We start from the raw sequence: 14,066 nt of genomic DNA on the forward strand, positions 1-14,066 counted from the left end.
ATTTTGTCCCTTTGCGAGTTGTCAAACATTTTTTTTTTGGAAATGTTTTTATTGAGTTTTCATATTTTATATCCAACAAATTACAAATTATTAGAAAAAAAAAACACGCAAAAATTAACATGTATATTTACAGGTAAGCATCTTCATAATAACAACTGTGGCCGCCCCCTTTAACCGGCATACATATTTTACATTCCCCAATATGGCCGAGGCACATGTTTGTAGGCATTTATTTACAATTTGGTTTTGGGCCTTAGCTTGCCATCAGACTGTCGCTTGCGGCTTTGTCCTTCCCCTTTTTCTTTGGAATAATTTTTATTCAAGTTTTCAACAAATTTTATCACTACAGAGAAAAACAGTAACCCCTCCCCTCCAATACAAAACAATAAATTAACAAGAATAAGAAATAAGCGTAAAACCATGCTAACAAACCCCCATAACGAACACGTAGCCCCCCCCGGCTACCTTCCCCCGATTCCCGTCCATTTTCCCCTGATTCTTGGCCACCCGACTATTCTTCCTTTTGTTCGTTGGCCACAAACAGGTCCCGGAACAATTACATGAATGGCTCCCACGTTCTGTGGAAGCCGTGGTCTGACCCTCGGATGGCGAATCTGATTTTCTCCATTTGGAGAGATTCCGAGAGGTCGGACAGCCAGTCTGCAACTCTGGGCAGTGCTGCTGACCGCCACCAAACAGGATTCTACGGCAGGCGATCAGGGAGGCAAAGACAAGGGCGTCCGCCCTCCTCCCCAGGATTAGATCTGGCTGGTCTGAAACCCCGAAGACCGCCACTATCGGGCATGGCTCCACCCTCACCCCCACCACTTTGGACATAGCCTCGAAGAAGGCTGTCCAGTACTCCACAAGTCTGGGGCAAGACCAGAACATGTGGGCGTGATTGGCCGGGCCTCTTTGGCACTGTTCACATCTGTCCTCCACCTCCAGGAAGAACCTACTCATACGGTTTCTTGGTAAGTGGGCTCTGTGTACCACTTTTAGTTGCGTCAGGCTGAGCCTTGCGCACGTGGAGGTGGAGTTGACCCTATGCAGTGCTTCGCTCAAGAGTGCCCACCCTATCTCAATCCCCAGGTCATCCTCCCATTTTTTTCTTGTTGCGTCCAGTATGGTGTCGTCCCTTTCTACCAGTCAGTCATACATGTCGCTACAGTTCCCTTTCTCTAGTATACTTGCGTCCAGTAGGTCTTCCAGTAGTGTCTGTCGTGGCAGTTGTGGGTATGCCCTTGTCTCCTTTTGTAAGAAGTTTTGAGCTGCAGGTACCATAGCTCGTTCCCCCCGGCTAGCCGAAAGTTCTCTGTCAGTTCGTCCAGTGGTTCCAGGATTGGAGGGTGGCTGTCACCACTGGGCTGCTGGAATGTTTTTTGGGTGGGGATGGGAGTGCTGCCGTGGCGAGGGCCCGGAGGGACGTCCCCATGCAGGAGGCCTCCTCCGCACGCACCCACTCGGCTTCTGGCTCCTGGATCCATCCCCTTACTCGCTCAGCTGTTGCCGCCCAGTGGTAGAATTGTAGGTTCGGGAGGGCTAGCCCCCCCCTGGATTTTGTTTTTTGTTCGACCTTCTTTGGGATCCTAGCATTTTTACCCCCCCCCCATACGAACACCATGATAAGTTTGTCCAGCGCTTTGAAAAAGGCCTTGGGGATGTAGATCGGAATGGATCTAAACAGGAAGAGGAACCTGGTCAATACGTTCATTTTGATCGTCTGAACTCTCCCCGCGAGGGAGAGTGGGAGTGTGTTCCATCTTTGCAGGTCCTTTTTTACTTCCTCTGTCAGGCTGGTGAGGTTCCATTTGTGGATCCCTTTCCAGTCATGGGCGAGTTGTCAAACATAAAGGCAACCAATCGTTGGTCGGTGATGAGGGTGAACCTCCTACCTGCGAGGTAGTGCCTCCAGTGACGAACAGCCTCCACGATGGCTTGTGCTTCCTTCTCGACAGAGGAGTGTCGGAGTTCTGAAGCGGATAGGGTACGGGAGAAAAATGCAACGGGCCTCCCTGCCTGATTTAAAGTGGCTGCTAGAGCTACCTCTGAGGCGTCGCTCTCAACCTGAAAGGGAGTGGATTCATCCACCGCCCACATGGCTGCTTTGGCGATGTCCTCCTTGATGCAGCTGAAGGCCTGGCGCGCCTCAGCAGACAGGGGAAATTGTGTGGCCTTAAAGAGTGGGCGGGCTTTGTCCGCATATTGAGGGGCCCACTGGGCGTAGTATGAAAAGAACCCCAAGCACCGTTTGAGGGCCTTGGGGCAATGAGGGAGGGGGAGTTCTAAGAGGGGGTGCATGCGGTCCGGGTCTGGGCCCAGGACTCCGTTCTCAACGACCTAGCCGAGGATGGCTAGTCTGGTTGTGCGGAAACCACATTTCTCCTTGTTATAAGTGAGGTTTAATTTCTGTGCCGTCTGGAGAAAACGGTGGAGGTTGGCGTCGTGGTCCTGCTGGTCATAACCGCAGATGGTAACATTGTCCAGATACGGAAACGTGGCCCGCAGCCCGTACTGGTTACCATTCGGTCCATTGCTCGTTGGAACACCGAAACCCCGTTAGTGACGCCGAAGGGAACCCGGAGGAAATGGAAGAGTTGGCCATCGGCCTCGAACGCCGTGTAGTGGCGGTCCTCTGGGCGGATTGGGAGCTGGTGGTATGCAGACTTCAGATCCACCGTGGAAAATAGCCGATATTGGGCGATCTGGTTAACCATGTCTGCAATTCTGGGGAGGGGATACACATCTAGGAGCGTAAAGCGATTTATGGTCTGACTATTGTCGACGACCATGCAAAATTTTTCTCCGGTCTTGACGACCACCACCTGAGCTCTCCAGGGACTATTACTGGCCTCTATGATCCCCTCACTGAGTAGCCGTCGGACCTCCGATCGGATAAAGACCCTATCAGGTAGGCTGTATCGCCTGCTGCGAGTAGCTACTGGTTTGCAATCTGGAGTGAGATTGGCGAAGAGAGGAGGGGGGGAGATGCGCAGCATGGCTAGGCTGCAGATAGTGAGTGGGGGCAGGGGCCCGCCGAAGCTGTGGGCGAGGCTCTTGAGGTTGCACTGGAAATCCATGCCTACACTGGAAATCCATGCCTAATAAGAGTGGCGCGCAGAAGTCAGGCAGGACATAAAGTTTAAATTTTGAATAACTAGCGCCTCGAATTGTGAGCGTAGCGACGGTGCGTCCTTGGATTTGGACTGAGTGGGAGCCCGAAGCGAGGGCGGTAGTTTGGCTCACAGGAAAAATAGGAAGCAGACAGCGTCTTACCAGCTCTGGGTGTATAAAGCTCTCGGTGCTCCCGGAGTCAAAGAGGCATGGCGTGCTGTACCCGTTGATCTGGGCCTCCGCCATCGAACTTCGTAGGTGCTTGGGGCGGGATTGATCTAGGGTGACCGCGTTGAGTTGCGGGCCGCGTGATGAGTGCCTGGGAAAGTCGTTGTCTTCCGAGTGGGCGTAGATGCCGGTACATGCTGGCGAGCTTGATGCAGGATCGCTGCGCTGAGTTGCGGGCCACGTGATGAGTGCCCGGGGAAGTCGTAGTCTTCAGATGAGCTTTCTGAGCATGGAGATGCAGATGGGGCCGTAGATCGCACGTGGTGAGCGGCAAGGAAGATGGCGGTCCCCATGAGTCGCACGTGGCCGGCCGCATGGTGGGGGTTAGCCAAGATGGCGGCCCCCATGGATCGCACGTGGCGGGAGGGGGCAGATTCGGGGCGTAGGCCCGCTGGTGTTGGGAGCGATTTGTTCTCTCTACTGGGGAGTTAGAAACTGGGGCCCTTTTCGCGAGGCACACTCTGGCATCGTGGCCTTTCTTCCCGCAGCTGCTGCAGCTCGCGGATCGCGCTGGGCAGTGCTGCCACGGGTGCTGGCTTTGGCCACAGAAATGGCAGGCTGGGGCAGCTGAGTAGCTGGCTGGAGTAGCTGAGTAGCTGGCTGGGGCAGCAGAGTAACTGGCTTTGGCAGCGCGGTAGCTGGGGGGCCGTGCAGCAGAGGCCTGGGGGGATTGTTGGTTGGGGGTCCACGATGAGGTCGCGGGGTCCGCGGGAAACGAGGTGAGGCTGCGGAAGGAGACTTCCATAGTGGTAGCAGCCTCCACAGTAGTATCTAAGTCCTGGGCCCCCTTTTCTAGCAGTCTTTGGCGCACATAGTTAGATCTAAGGCCCGCCACGAAAACGTCCCGCACAGCAAGCTCCCTATGTTCAGCCGCGGTAACGGCTTGATAATTACAGTCATTAGAAAGATTGTTCAGTCCCTGTACAAATTCGGCTAGCGTTTCTGTAGGCCGCTGACGGCGAGTCGTAAACACGTGGCGTGCATAAACCTCGTTAATGGGCCTAACGTACATTTTGTCCAATATCGCCAGCGCTGCGGTGTAAGAACCGGCCGGATTTAGCTGTGTGGAGATTCTGTGGCTTACCCTCGCGTGCAGTAGGCTGAGTTTCTGTTCCTCCGTTGTTCCAGCGGTGCTGGCTTCTGCCAGGTAAGCCTTAAAACATCTCAGCTAGTGAGAAAAAATTTATTTAGCCTCTGCATCCTGCAGGTCAAGTTCTAGGCGTCTGGGCTTGAGGGCTGCTTCCATGATTTACTTCGACTGTTTCGTAAGTATATTAAATTGATGGAACCGTCAATTCTACGGACACGTGCTTGTCGGATTAGAATAGTGGTTTTAATATACTTACAACAGAGCCAGCCTGTTAGCCGTTGAACTTTCGGTGAACTGGCTGGCTGACTATGTGGCACGGATCTTTATACAGCAGCTCCAGGGGGAGGAGTTCTGGGCGGAGCCAAGGGGGGAGCCCAGTACAAACTCTCGAGTACTCCCAGAGCTACTCTCCCTGGTGATCAGGTAGTGCAACTGCACTTACAATATTGCTACATATATATACTGGGAACAGAGTGACATTGGTAACTTATAATACCGTGTGAATCACATTCACCACAGGCCTCAACTACTTTGTATGGCAGTGAGTTCCACAGATGTACCAGTCTCAGGTGAAGAAATTTCTCCTCGCATCAGTCCTAAAAGGTTTACCCCTTATCCTCAAACTATAACCCCCTAGTTCTGGATTCCCCCACCATCGGGAACATTCTGAACCTACCCTGTCTAATCCTGTTAGGTTTTTATAAATTCTATGAGATCCTCTCTCACTCTTCTAAAATCCAATGAATATTAACCTAACTGACTTAGTCTCTCCTCATATTCCATCCCAGGAATCAGCTTGCTTTGCTGCACTCCCTCCATAGCAAGAACATCCTTACTCAGATAAGTGTTATCTGTGTTACGGCCGCAGTTCAGATGAACACAGAACATCTAGTTCTTTGACGAGTAAGATAATTTATTAACAAGATTAACACGTGGAAAGCTAACTAATGAACTATAATACAAACGGTAACTAATAAATTAATTCAGTGAATTCTCCTGAAGCTACTTCTAATGCGACTGTCCTCGAGCATGACTCACTACCAACTGCCGAATCTCTGAGGTCACATGGTGGATCTATATCACCACCTGCTGGTCAGACGTCATACTGATAACTATATGCATCAATAGATAAATATGCATTGATGTGCACATGCATTTCACCACAATAAGGACACAAAGACTACACAGAATACTCCAGGGCCTCACCAATGTCCTATACAAATGTAGTGAAACATTCCTATTCCTATACTCAAATCCTCTCACTATGAAGGCCAACATGCCATTTGTCTCCTTTTCTGCTTCCTGTACCTGCACACTTACTTTCAGCGACTGATGCACAAGCATGTTTAGTTATGGGGGGGAAGCAAAACTAAAACCTCCTCAAAAATAAAAATTGCCTATACAAAAAAGATGTAAAATATAAATATGCCAAAGTTTTATTACTGTGTTAAGTTTCAGACTTCTGTGTTTTAATGTTTTCCCAGAAAAAAACAATTGTAAATTAAGCTCATATAAACTTTCAGACAATCTTATTTGCAGATTACATCATTAAAATGTAATTAGTGGTAATGCCTCTGGGCCAGAAGCTCTGGATTTGGGTTCAACGTCAGCACTGGTTGACCACAGGAACGTTCAATGGGAATCAGCTCGAGAATCCTCCCACCACTTCACCACTACCCCCTAAAGGGAAAAAAGTGCACGTGAAAATACGATCAACAAAAATCATGAAAATCATTAAATAGGCTTATCTTACAATCTTAGAAAAAAATCGAAACAAACCTTGCTGAGAGCTACAGGATCGAGCTTAGCTCTCAGTTTATTCACACAGTAGGCAGTTGATGGATGGAGTATGCCCACTGCCTGCAGAAATCAGCCAACATCTCTGCAGAAGCAGCCAGGAGGATAGTAGGAGGCGATACTTAGTGGGGCTGTGTGCGGTTAGCAGGAAGTCAAAATCTGCACCTCCTTGACCCCACAAAAAGAAATGTAAAACATAATGAGGCATCTCTGGAGTGGTCTTCCTTTGAGAATTGCAAGTTGGGCCATTCACTGTGTGGCAGCCTGGCAGCGATGAAGCAGAGGCTCTTGGTGTGAAGAAACAGGATATATTGATAACTAGGAACAAGGATACAGAGGCCTCTGGCCTCGCTGCCCTGGAGCAGCACGGAGGTGCTGCTCCAACCTTACATCTTTACTGTATGGGTCCTGATGTATTCTACCCAGGAGGGGAATCCACCCTCTGGGGTGATCACCCACCCTCAATTCCGATTGACTGCTGGGACCAAGTGACCCTCCTCTGTTCTGTTGTCTTAAGGAGATAGCACCTCAATCCACTACACGCTGCCAGCTTAAATGGACAGATCATCAGCCACACAAGCTGCACAGGTTTCTTCCTTGTACAGAGCATGAGTTGTAAAATACAAATGGCTCACCAGCATGTACAGGCAAGGGCTTCTGTCACCATTCACAGGACTCCACTCATGGTGCCAGAGGCTATTATGCCAATGGGATGGTAAGTATCCCAACATTATTTTCAGACCGCTATGCTACTTTACTCAGGCGCAGGCACTCAAAGTTGAGAGCAACAATAATAAAATTATCTGCATAAGTAGACGGTTTTAATTTAAGACTGAATTTAAATTAAATCTCTGGAGTCAGTGGATATTCATCAGTCTTGGATCTGAATGGATACTCAGCTTTGTAACAAACATAAACCAATGTATTTTAATGCATTTCTTGGTTTTTTTTCCAGGAGGAATTATAAATGTGATGCCAATGTTATTTTCTGAGATTTCACAAAACAGGTCCCAGGTAGGAATCAAGTTTAATTGAGTATATCTTCTTGTCAAGATGCCCCTGTTATTCAATAATTTGTTACACAATACGAGCAATCTGTTTTATTACGCATATTACTAGATTGTTTGTTTGACGTTCTGACTTCCCAGTATATTTATCACATGTAAAAGGAGTTCCTTTGGTTGTCAAAGAATATTGAAAGTGAAATGTCTCAGCCAGGAAAATTTGACACTAATTTAAAACAGAAATTTTTTTTAAATGTCAGAAAATCACACAGAATATGACTTGTGGCTGTAAACTGATGACTGACTGTATGAAAGATTGATATTCTAAATACAGAAACTTCCTGTGTTGCAAATAACTATGCTGACATGATAAATAGAAATAGCTATTCCTTTATTCATGTTAAAGTTGTATTTTATATCGCATTGTGATCTGAATTGTCAGCAGGCAGAATGTAAACCTGTATTGCCATTATACTCACATATTTACGATAAAGATTTGTGTGATTGAATTTGAGCATCATCCATTGGTGACATCAACATAACCATAAATGTTATGCAAGGCTTTAAATTATTGATCTTTTGTTACTTTAAGACTTAATACATTTGTTCTGTTGGTACTGAGTGTTCTTGTATTTAATTTCTACAGGAGGTAAAATGTATTTCTTCTCTTGTGTAAGGTAATGTGTTTCCGCCGAGCTGTCACTGGAGGACTCACTACTTGCGCTATACTGAATATTCTCTGGTAGGTCTTCAAATGTATGCTGTGTGAAATAGAAATAGGTTATTTTTGAAGCAACAATAAACCACAGAAGTGTAGATTGGCCTTTGTCAATCAGCAAGATGGGAGTTTGAAGAGTGGCAAGATAAAGACAATGCATTTGGGAACACTGAAAGAATATCCTCTGATTTGGGATCTCAGGCTGTTCAATCTCCAAACACAATCCATTGTTGAAACAATAAAAAGTTAGAAATGAGTTTGCCTCAGCCTGTGTTGGAACAGGTGGGCCTGAGCCCAAAGTTGGGTGTCTGATCTGACTGTCTGTTTAAATAGATACATAGATACATAGAAGATAGGAGCAGGAAGAGGCCTTTTGGCCCTTCGAGCCTGCTCCCCCATTTATCACAATCATGACTGATAATCCAACTCAGTAGCCTAATCCTACTTTCTCCCTTTGATCCCATTCGCCACGAGTGCCAAATCTAGATGCCTCTTGAATATATTCAATGTTTTCGCATCAACTACTTCTTGTGGTAATGAATTCCACAGGTTCACCACTCTTTGGGTGAAGAAATGTCTCCTCATCTCTGTCTGAAATGGTTGACCCTGAATCCTCAGACTGTGACCCCTAGTTCTGGACACATGCACCATTGGTAACATCTTCACTGCATCTACTCTGTCTAGTCCTGTTAGAATTTTATAAGTCTCTATGAGATACCCCCTCAGTCTTCTGAACTCCAGTGAGAACAATCCTAACCTAGTCAATCTGTCCTCATATGACAGACCCGCCATCCCTGGAGTCAGTCTGGTAAACCTTTGTTACTCTCCCTCTAGAGCAAGAACATCCTTCCTCAGAAAAGGAGAGCAAAACTGCATACAATATTCTATACTCTCACCAAGGCCCTGTATCGGGCAGCACGGTAGCATAGTGGTTAGCATCAATGCTTCACAGCTCCAGGGTCCCAGGTTCGGTTCCCGGCTGGGTCACTGTCTGTGCGGAGTCTGCACGTCCTCCCTGTGTGTGCGTGGGTTTCCTCCGGGTGCTCCGGTTTCCTCCCACAGTCCAAAGATGTGCGGGTTAGGTGGATTGGCCATGCTAAATTGCCCGTAGTGTTCTAATAAGTAAGGTAAAGGGGAGGGGGGGTTGTTGGGTTACGGGTATAGGGTGGATACGTGAGTTTGAGTGGGGTGATCATTGCTCGGCACAACATCGAGGGCCGAAGGGCCTGTTCTGTGCTGTACTGTTCTAAATTCTAAATTATTGCAACAACACATCCCTGCTACTGTACTCGAAACCTCTCGCAACCAAGGCCAACATACCATTAGCCTTCTTTACCGACTGCTGCACCTGAATGCGATTCGTCAGCAATTAGTGCAAAAGGACACCCAGGTCCCTGTGCACACTCCCCTCTCCCAATTTACAACCGTTCAGATAGTAATCTGCCTTCCTGTTTTTGCTTCCAAAGTGAATAATCCCACATTTATCCAAATTATACTGCATCTACCATTGATTTGCCCACTTGCCCAACCTGTCCAGATCATGCTGCAGGATCTCTGCATTCTCATCATAGTTCACCCTCCCACCCAACTTGATATCATCTGCAAACTTTGTGATATATTTTGTTCCCTCGTCTAAATCATTAATACATATTGTGAATAGCTGGGGTCCCAGCACCGATCCCTGTGGCACCCGACTAGTTACTGCCTGCCAATTTCGAAAGGATCCATTAGTCCCTACTCTTTGTTTCCTCTCTGCCAACCAGTTTCCTATCCACCTCAATACACTTCCCCCAGTCCCATGTGCTTCAATCTGGCACAATAATCTCATATGCGGGAAATTTACTGGCTTCCCCTTGTCAATTGTACTAGTTACATCTTCTAAGAATTCCAACAGATTTGTTCAGCATGATTTCCCCTTCATAAATCCATGCCCAGCTGTTTGACTGCTGACTTCCTAAAATGCTTTTTTTTTTTCCTTTGGCCTCCAGTGCTCCCCGTTCTTCGATGCTCTTTAGTAGTCTGGCACATTCTGTGGCCTCCTCCAGACTCCAAAAATGCCTCCAAGTCCCTATTGATTCCTGATGTAGAATGTCACCGGACGTTGACTCATTAATCCTACAGTCTTGTAATCGACTCACTACTTAGATGAGCTGAAGCTCATTCATTTTCCCTTGTCCTTGACAAAAGCAGTGTGTGCCACAATCTGAACCCTGTAATGGCTTTTAACTTTTGTCGGCGATTAGGTTTTCCTATTTTTGCGATTAGTTGTGACAAGACAGGAATTGTTATCAATGAATATCGTTTTTCTAGAAATCAAGATTTCAGTGGACTTTCACTCAAACCATATTTACCAACAGCTTTTATCTGTTATTTATTAATGTCACTTCAAAATGACTTAAATTGGTCACCCACAGATGGATGGCTGCTTCCAGGATCTCTGTTAACTGCAGGTGTTCCCTGATATTAAATATGGATTCTAATTAGATCTGGCAGTGATTGTTTTTCATGTTTATATTAAGTCACATGGAGCATAGATCAATGGATAATCTTGTCTTTGTGATGGGAGGTCAATTTGAATATTTTCCATAATGATGGCTTACTTTAACTAGAAGGTTTGTGTAAGTGTGATGGATGAGTCCTCCAGTTACAAAAACAGAAGGCTGGATGGTTTCCAGCAGCACTCACCTTCCATTAGATATTTATTGTTACATATAATAGCTCTGCAAAGGAACCAGAAAATATAATTTGTCAAGATAATAATTGCGGGTGTTGATTTTACATTTTCTAGTCAATCACTTTCTAAGTACGGTATTTTGTACCCTTGTGTCTGGAATAATAATATGCTGACACCGTGGAAAATTAAACACATTGAATAATTCTTAGCAAAAATGTTCAACTGTTCTCAAAACCAACAGTATTTTTTCAGCACAATAGCTGTAACTAAAACATTTACATTTTTACGGTTCCGTGAGCAATGCTCAGATCAGAGGTTAAGAGCAATATAGTTAATGGGGGGTAGGGGAGGGGGTAAGACGGTGGCTGCTGTCTGCCTTGAGTAGTTTGAATGTGGGAGCAGTTTGAACTGCATTGGTTGCTGTTGAGATTTTTGTGAACATTGATATCTCATCTTTCTAAAAGGCACTGTTGCTCATGAATGTTATGTAACATTCTGGGAGAGGGGTCTAGCCAATCACCCAGATTGGACAGTGATGTAGGGCATTTGTCTTCCATCGCAGTCCACGAACTCCACTCTCCATTACTGACTCCATCAGCCTCTCTGCCATAGTCTCAGAATGAACCAGATCTCAGTTTCTTTTTCAGCACCCACTCGAGCTTCCAACTATCACAAAAGCAGCATATCTCCACATTCATCAAGACGCCTGACTCTGCCCCTGCTGAGCCCGTCAGCCACTGAAATCTTCACACTCAACTATTTCTATTTTATTCTGCCTGCAAACACCCCCCCCCCCATCACCTTTGTAAACTTCAGCTACTGCACAACTCTGACAACTATATGACCACAACATGCTCCAGTCACTCACCACCTCTTCACTTGCTAACCTATATTAGCTACTAATCCTTCAATGCCCTTGATTTAAAATTCTATACCCAGCATTTAAATCCTTTCATGTGCTCATATTACTATCTTATAGAACCTCCTTATCTTACACTTCGATACATTTTGAACTGCACGTAAAATTTCATAAAGGAAAATTGTTTATTGATCAAAATGGTGTGAAGTAGATTTTTCACTAATTGTGCTGGAGTTTTGTTCAAACATTGGAGCCCCAGTGATTGGCCCTAAAGCTTGTAGCAACCCCACCACGGTAATTTATGGAACCCCCCAGCTACATTTTGTATCAGTCATGCAACTAATTAGTTGACATTGGGGTTCCCATCCCTTTAAAGCAGGGTTTTTCAAATTGGAGATCGCGGCCTGCTGGTGGGTCACGGGCAAGTGTGGGGAGGGTCGCTGAGCGGTCGGTCACGGCATTCCCGATCACGGGAGAATCTCCCAAATGCTGCGACAGGCTTTTAAGAATGCCTTCCGAAACGGGCATTTAGGTTGAGAATGCTGGCCACGACTGGCTTTTAAATGAGAACGTTGAAGTCCTCCCACCAGAAGTGGCGGCAGAGAACAGGGCATGTGTCTGGCACATGTACTGACATCATGTGCCCTGTGAAATTTTTGTGCACGATGTCACAGAGGCGAGATTCCTTCATTTTACTGCCAACAAGCAAGCAACAGGACTGTGTGAAGAGCTGAATTAAGGAAGAGAGAACGAAAGACAACAGGATCTCACAACTGAATCTGTTGGAGAGAGCTGCGCAGGAGAGTCCACAGCAGGACAAAGCAGCGCTGATGTGAGATGCATTCAGAGCTCCAGGGCCTCTGGTGAACAACCCTTTAAGAAGAAACTGAAATCAAGATCAAAGCAGTATAAAGATGATTTCCTGAGGTATGGCTTTGTTGAAGAGCCTGTGAAGGGTATCCTCAATTGAAGAGCTGGTTGCTCAGTAGCCCCACTGGGAGATGTGTCCACTGCTGGGACTGCACTAAACATGAGGGTTGTCCTCCACCTTCCCTCCCTCTACTATATATACACCATATCAGCAGGAAGGTGACATGTACTGCAAACATCGCCTTCCTTAACCATTTTACAGACTCCCCACTTCCCAGTCCGGCCTTTGAAGGCTGGTAAAGTCCAACCCACCCAGTGCACTGATTCACTACTCCACCTGACTACTGACCCAAGATCACCTCTTCCTATGTTTAGGTTTTATATTGGGAACACTGGAAGCTGGATATTCAAATTTCCACTTGTAGACCTCTAACCAACTTCTACTGAAACTTTCCTCTCCTCTAAACTTTTGTTGTCCCCCTTATTAACCATCCCTCATTATATCCCCTAGTTTGATTCAATTTGCTCACTGCCTTATTTTAACTTCAGTTCGGCTGCCAGTCAGAAAAGATTAAATCTACAGCGCAGAGTTTTACTGGAAAATAATCTGTAGAATCCATAACAAAGACTGGATCTTCGCTTAGCCCTAAACTTAAGTTCTGCATTGAACCTTGTTTACTTCTAACTCAATTGGTTCATTTATTACTGATGGAGCAGCTGTCATTTATTGAAATTTAATGAGGCCGAAAAGTATCAGTACTCCCTGTGAGAGGTACTGAGGGCATTTAGCAGGAATATCTAAAGCTGAAGCAAGCAGCTGGAAATGCTGGTTATGCTCTTTATGGACGTCTGAAGTAAGCTCTTTTAGATTTGTTCTCAAAATTTTGGGTGACAAGTGTAAGGAGAAAATCACATTTTTAAAAAAATTACCACATCCAATTATTATACGACTTCTGGAACAAAACAACTGCCCCCTTACCTTTTTTGTAATAATGGTTCTGCTATGCGACAAGCACTAGCCTATCCTAAATTCGAGATGAAGCAAAATCCAGTGGCATATTTTTTGTGTGAAATTCAGTCATCAACTAATTAATTATTCCATGTACAAAATATATTTTGTGCAGAAATCCCTGCAAACAAAAGTAAAAGTCACTGGGAACTAGCATTCCAATGAAATGACAGTAAAGGTGCATAACATTTGACAAACAGTCAACCCCTGTAGAAACCTGCATATCGGGATAGATTTTCAACTTTCATTCCGGAAATCAATGAAAAGTGGCCAATTTACATATTCTGACTGATCTGCAATGCCAGTATTACACTCAGGGGGAAAGTTAAAAGTCCAGTTTGTAATCTCAACGTAAATCCTGAACATTTAACGAGAGATTTCTCTGGGTCTGCACCCAGGCGCAATGGTGAGTCAGCACATTGGAAATCTACTCCAGAAGCACAACATCTACTTATCAAAATGTTCCCTCATTTTTACATGCAGCTCAAAATGTATAAACGTGTTAAATGAGTGGTAATCTTTGTTATAAGTCTGCACAGAAAAACATTATCTTCCCTATGTCCACTTGGAATAAACAACTCTATCCAGATGATACAGTTAAAATGTGCCATGAATTATTTTTTTAAAATATTTTTATTCTCCTTTTTCACATTTTCTCCCAAACTCACACCCGCCAACAATAAACAATAATCAGTAACGAATA

At 45.6% G+C, this 14,066-nt stretch overlaps 1 protein-coding gene across 4 annotated transcripts in view; it reads left to right on the top strand.

Moving 5' to 3' along the window:
- The window catches only part of si:ch211-51h4.2, a 477,954-nt gene that overhangs the window by 270,743 nt on the left and 193,145 nt on the right, over positions 1–14,066 (top strand). For all 4 annotated transcript variants that reach the window (XM_038815048.1, XM_038815049.1, XM_038815047.1 and 1 more), the window contains 2 exons: positions 7,185–7,243; positions 7,911–7,975. In XM_038815048.1, the coding sequence (XP_038670976.1) occupies positions 7,185–7,243; positions 7,911–7,975 (124 nt within the window). The remainder of the gene's footprint in view (positions 1–7,184; positions 7,244–7,910; positions 7,976–14,066) is intronic.

This window comes from Scyliorhinus canicula, chromosome 13, assembly GCF_902713615.1.
Source record: "Scyliorhinus canicula chromosome 13, sScyCan1.1, whole genome shotgun sequence".
Lineage (NCBI taxonomy): Eukaryota > Metazoa > Chordata > Chondrichthyes > Carcharhiniformes > Scyliorhinidae > Scyliorhinus > Scyliorhinus canicula.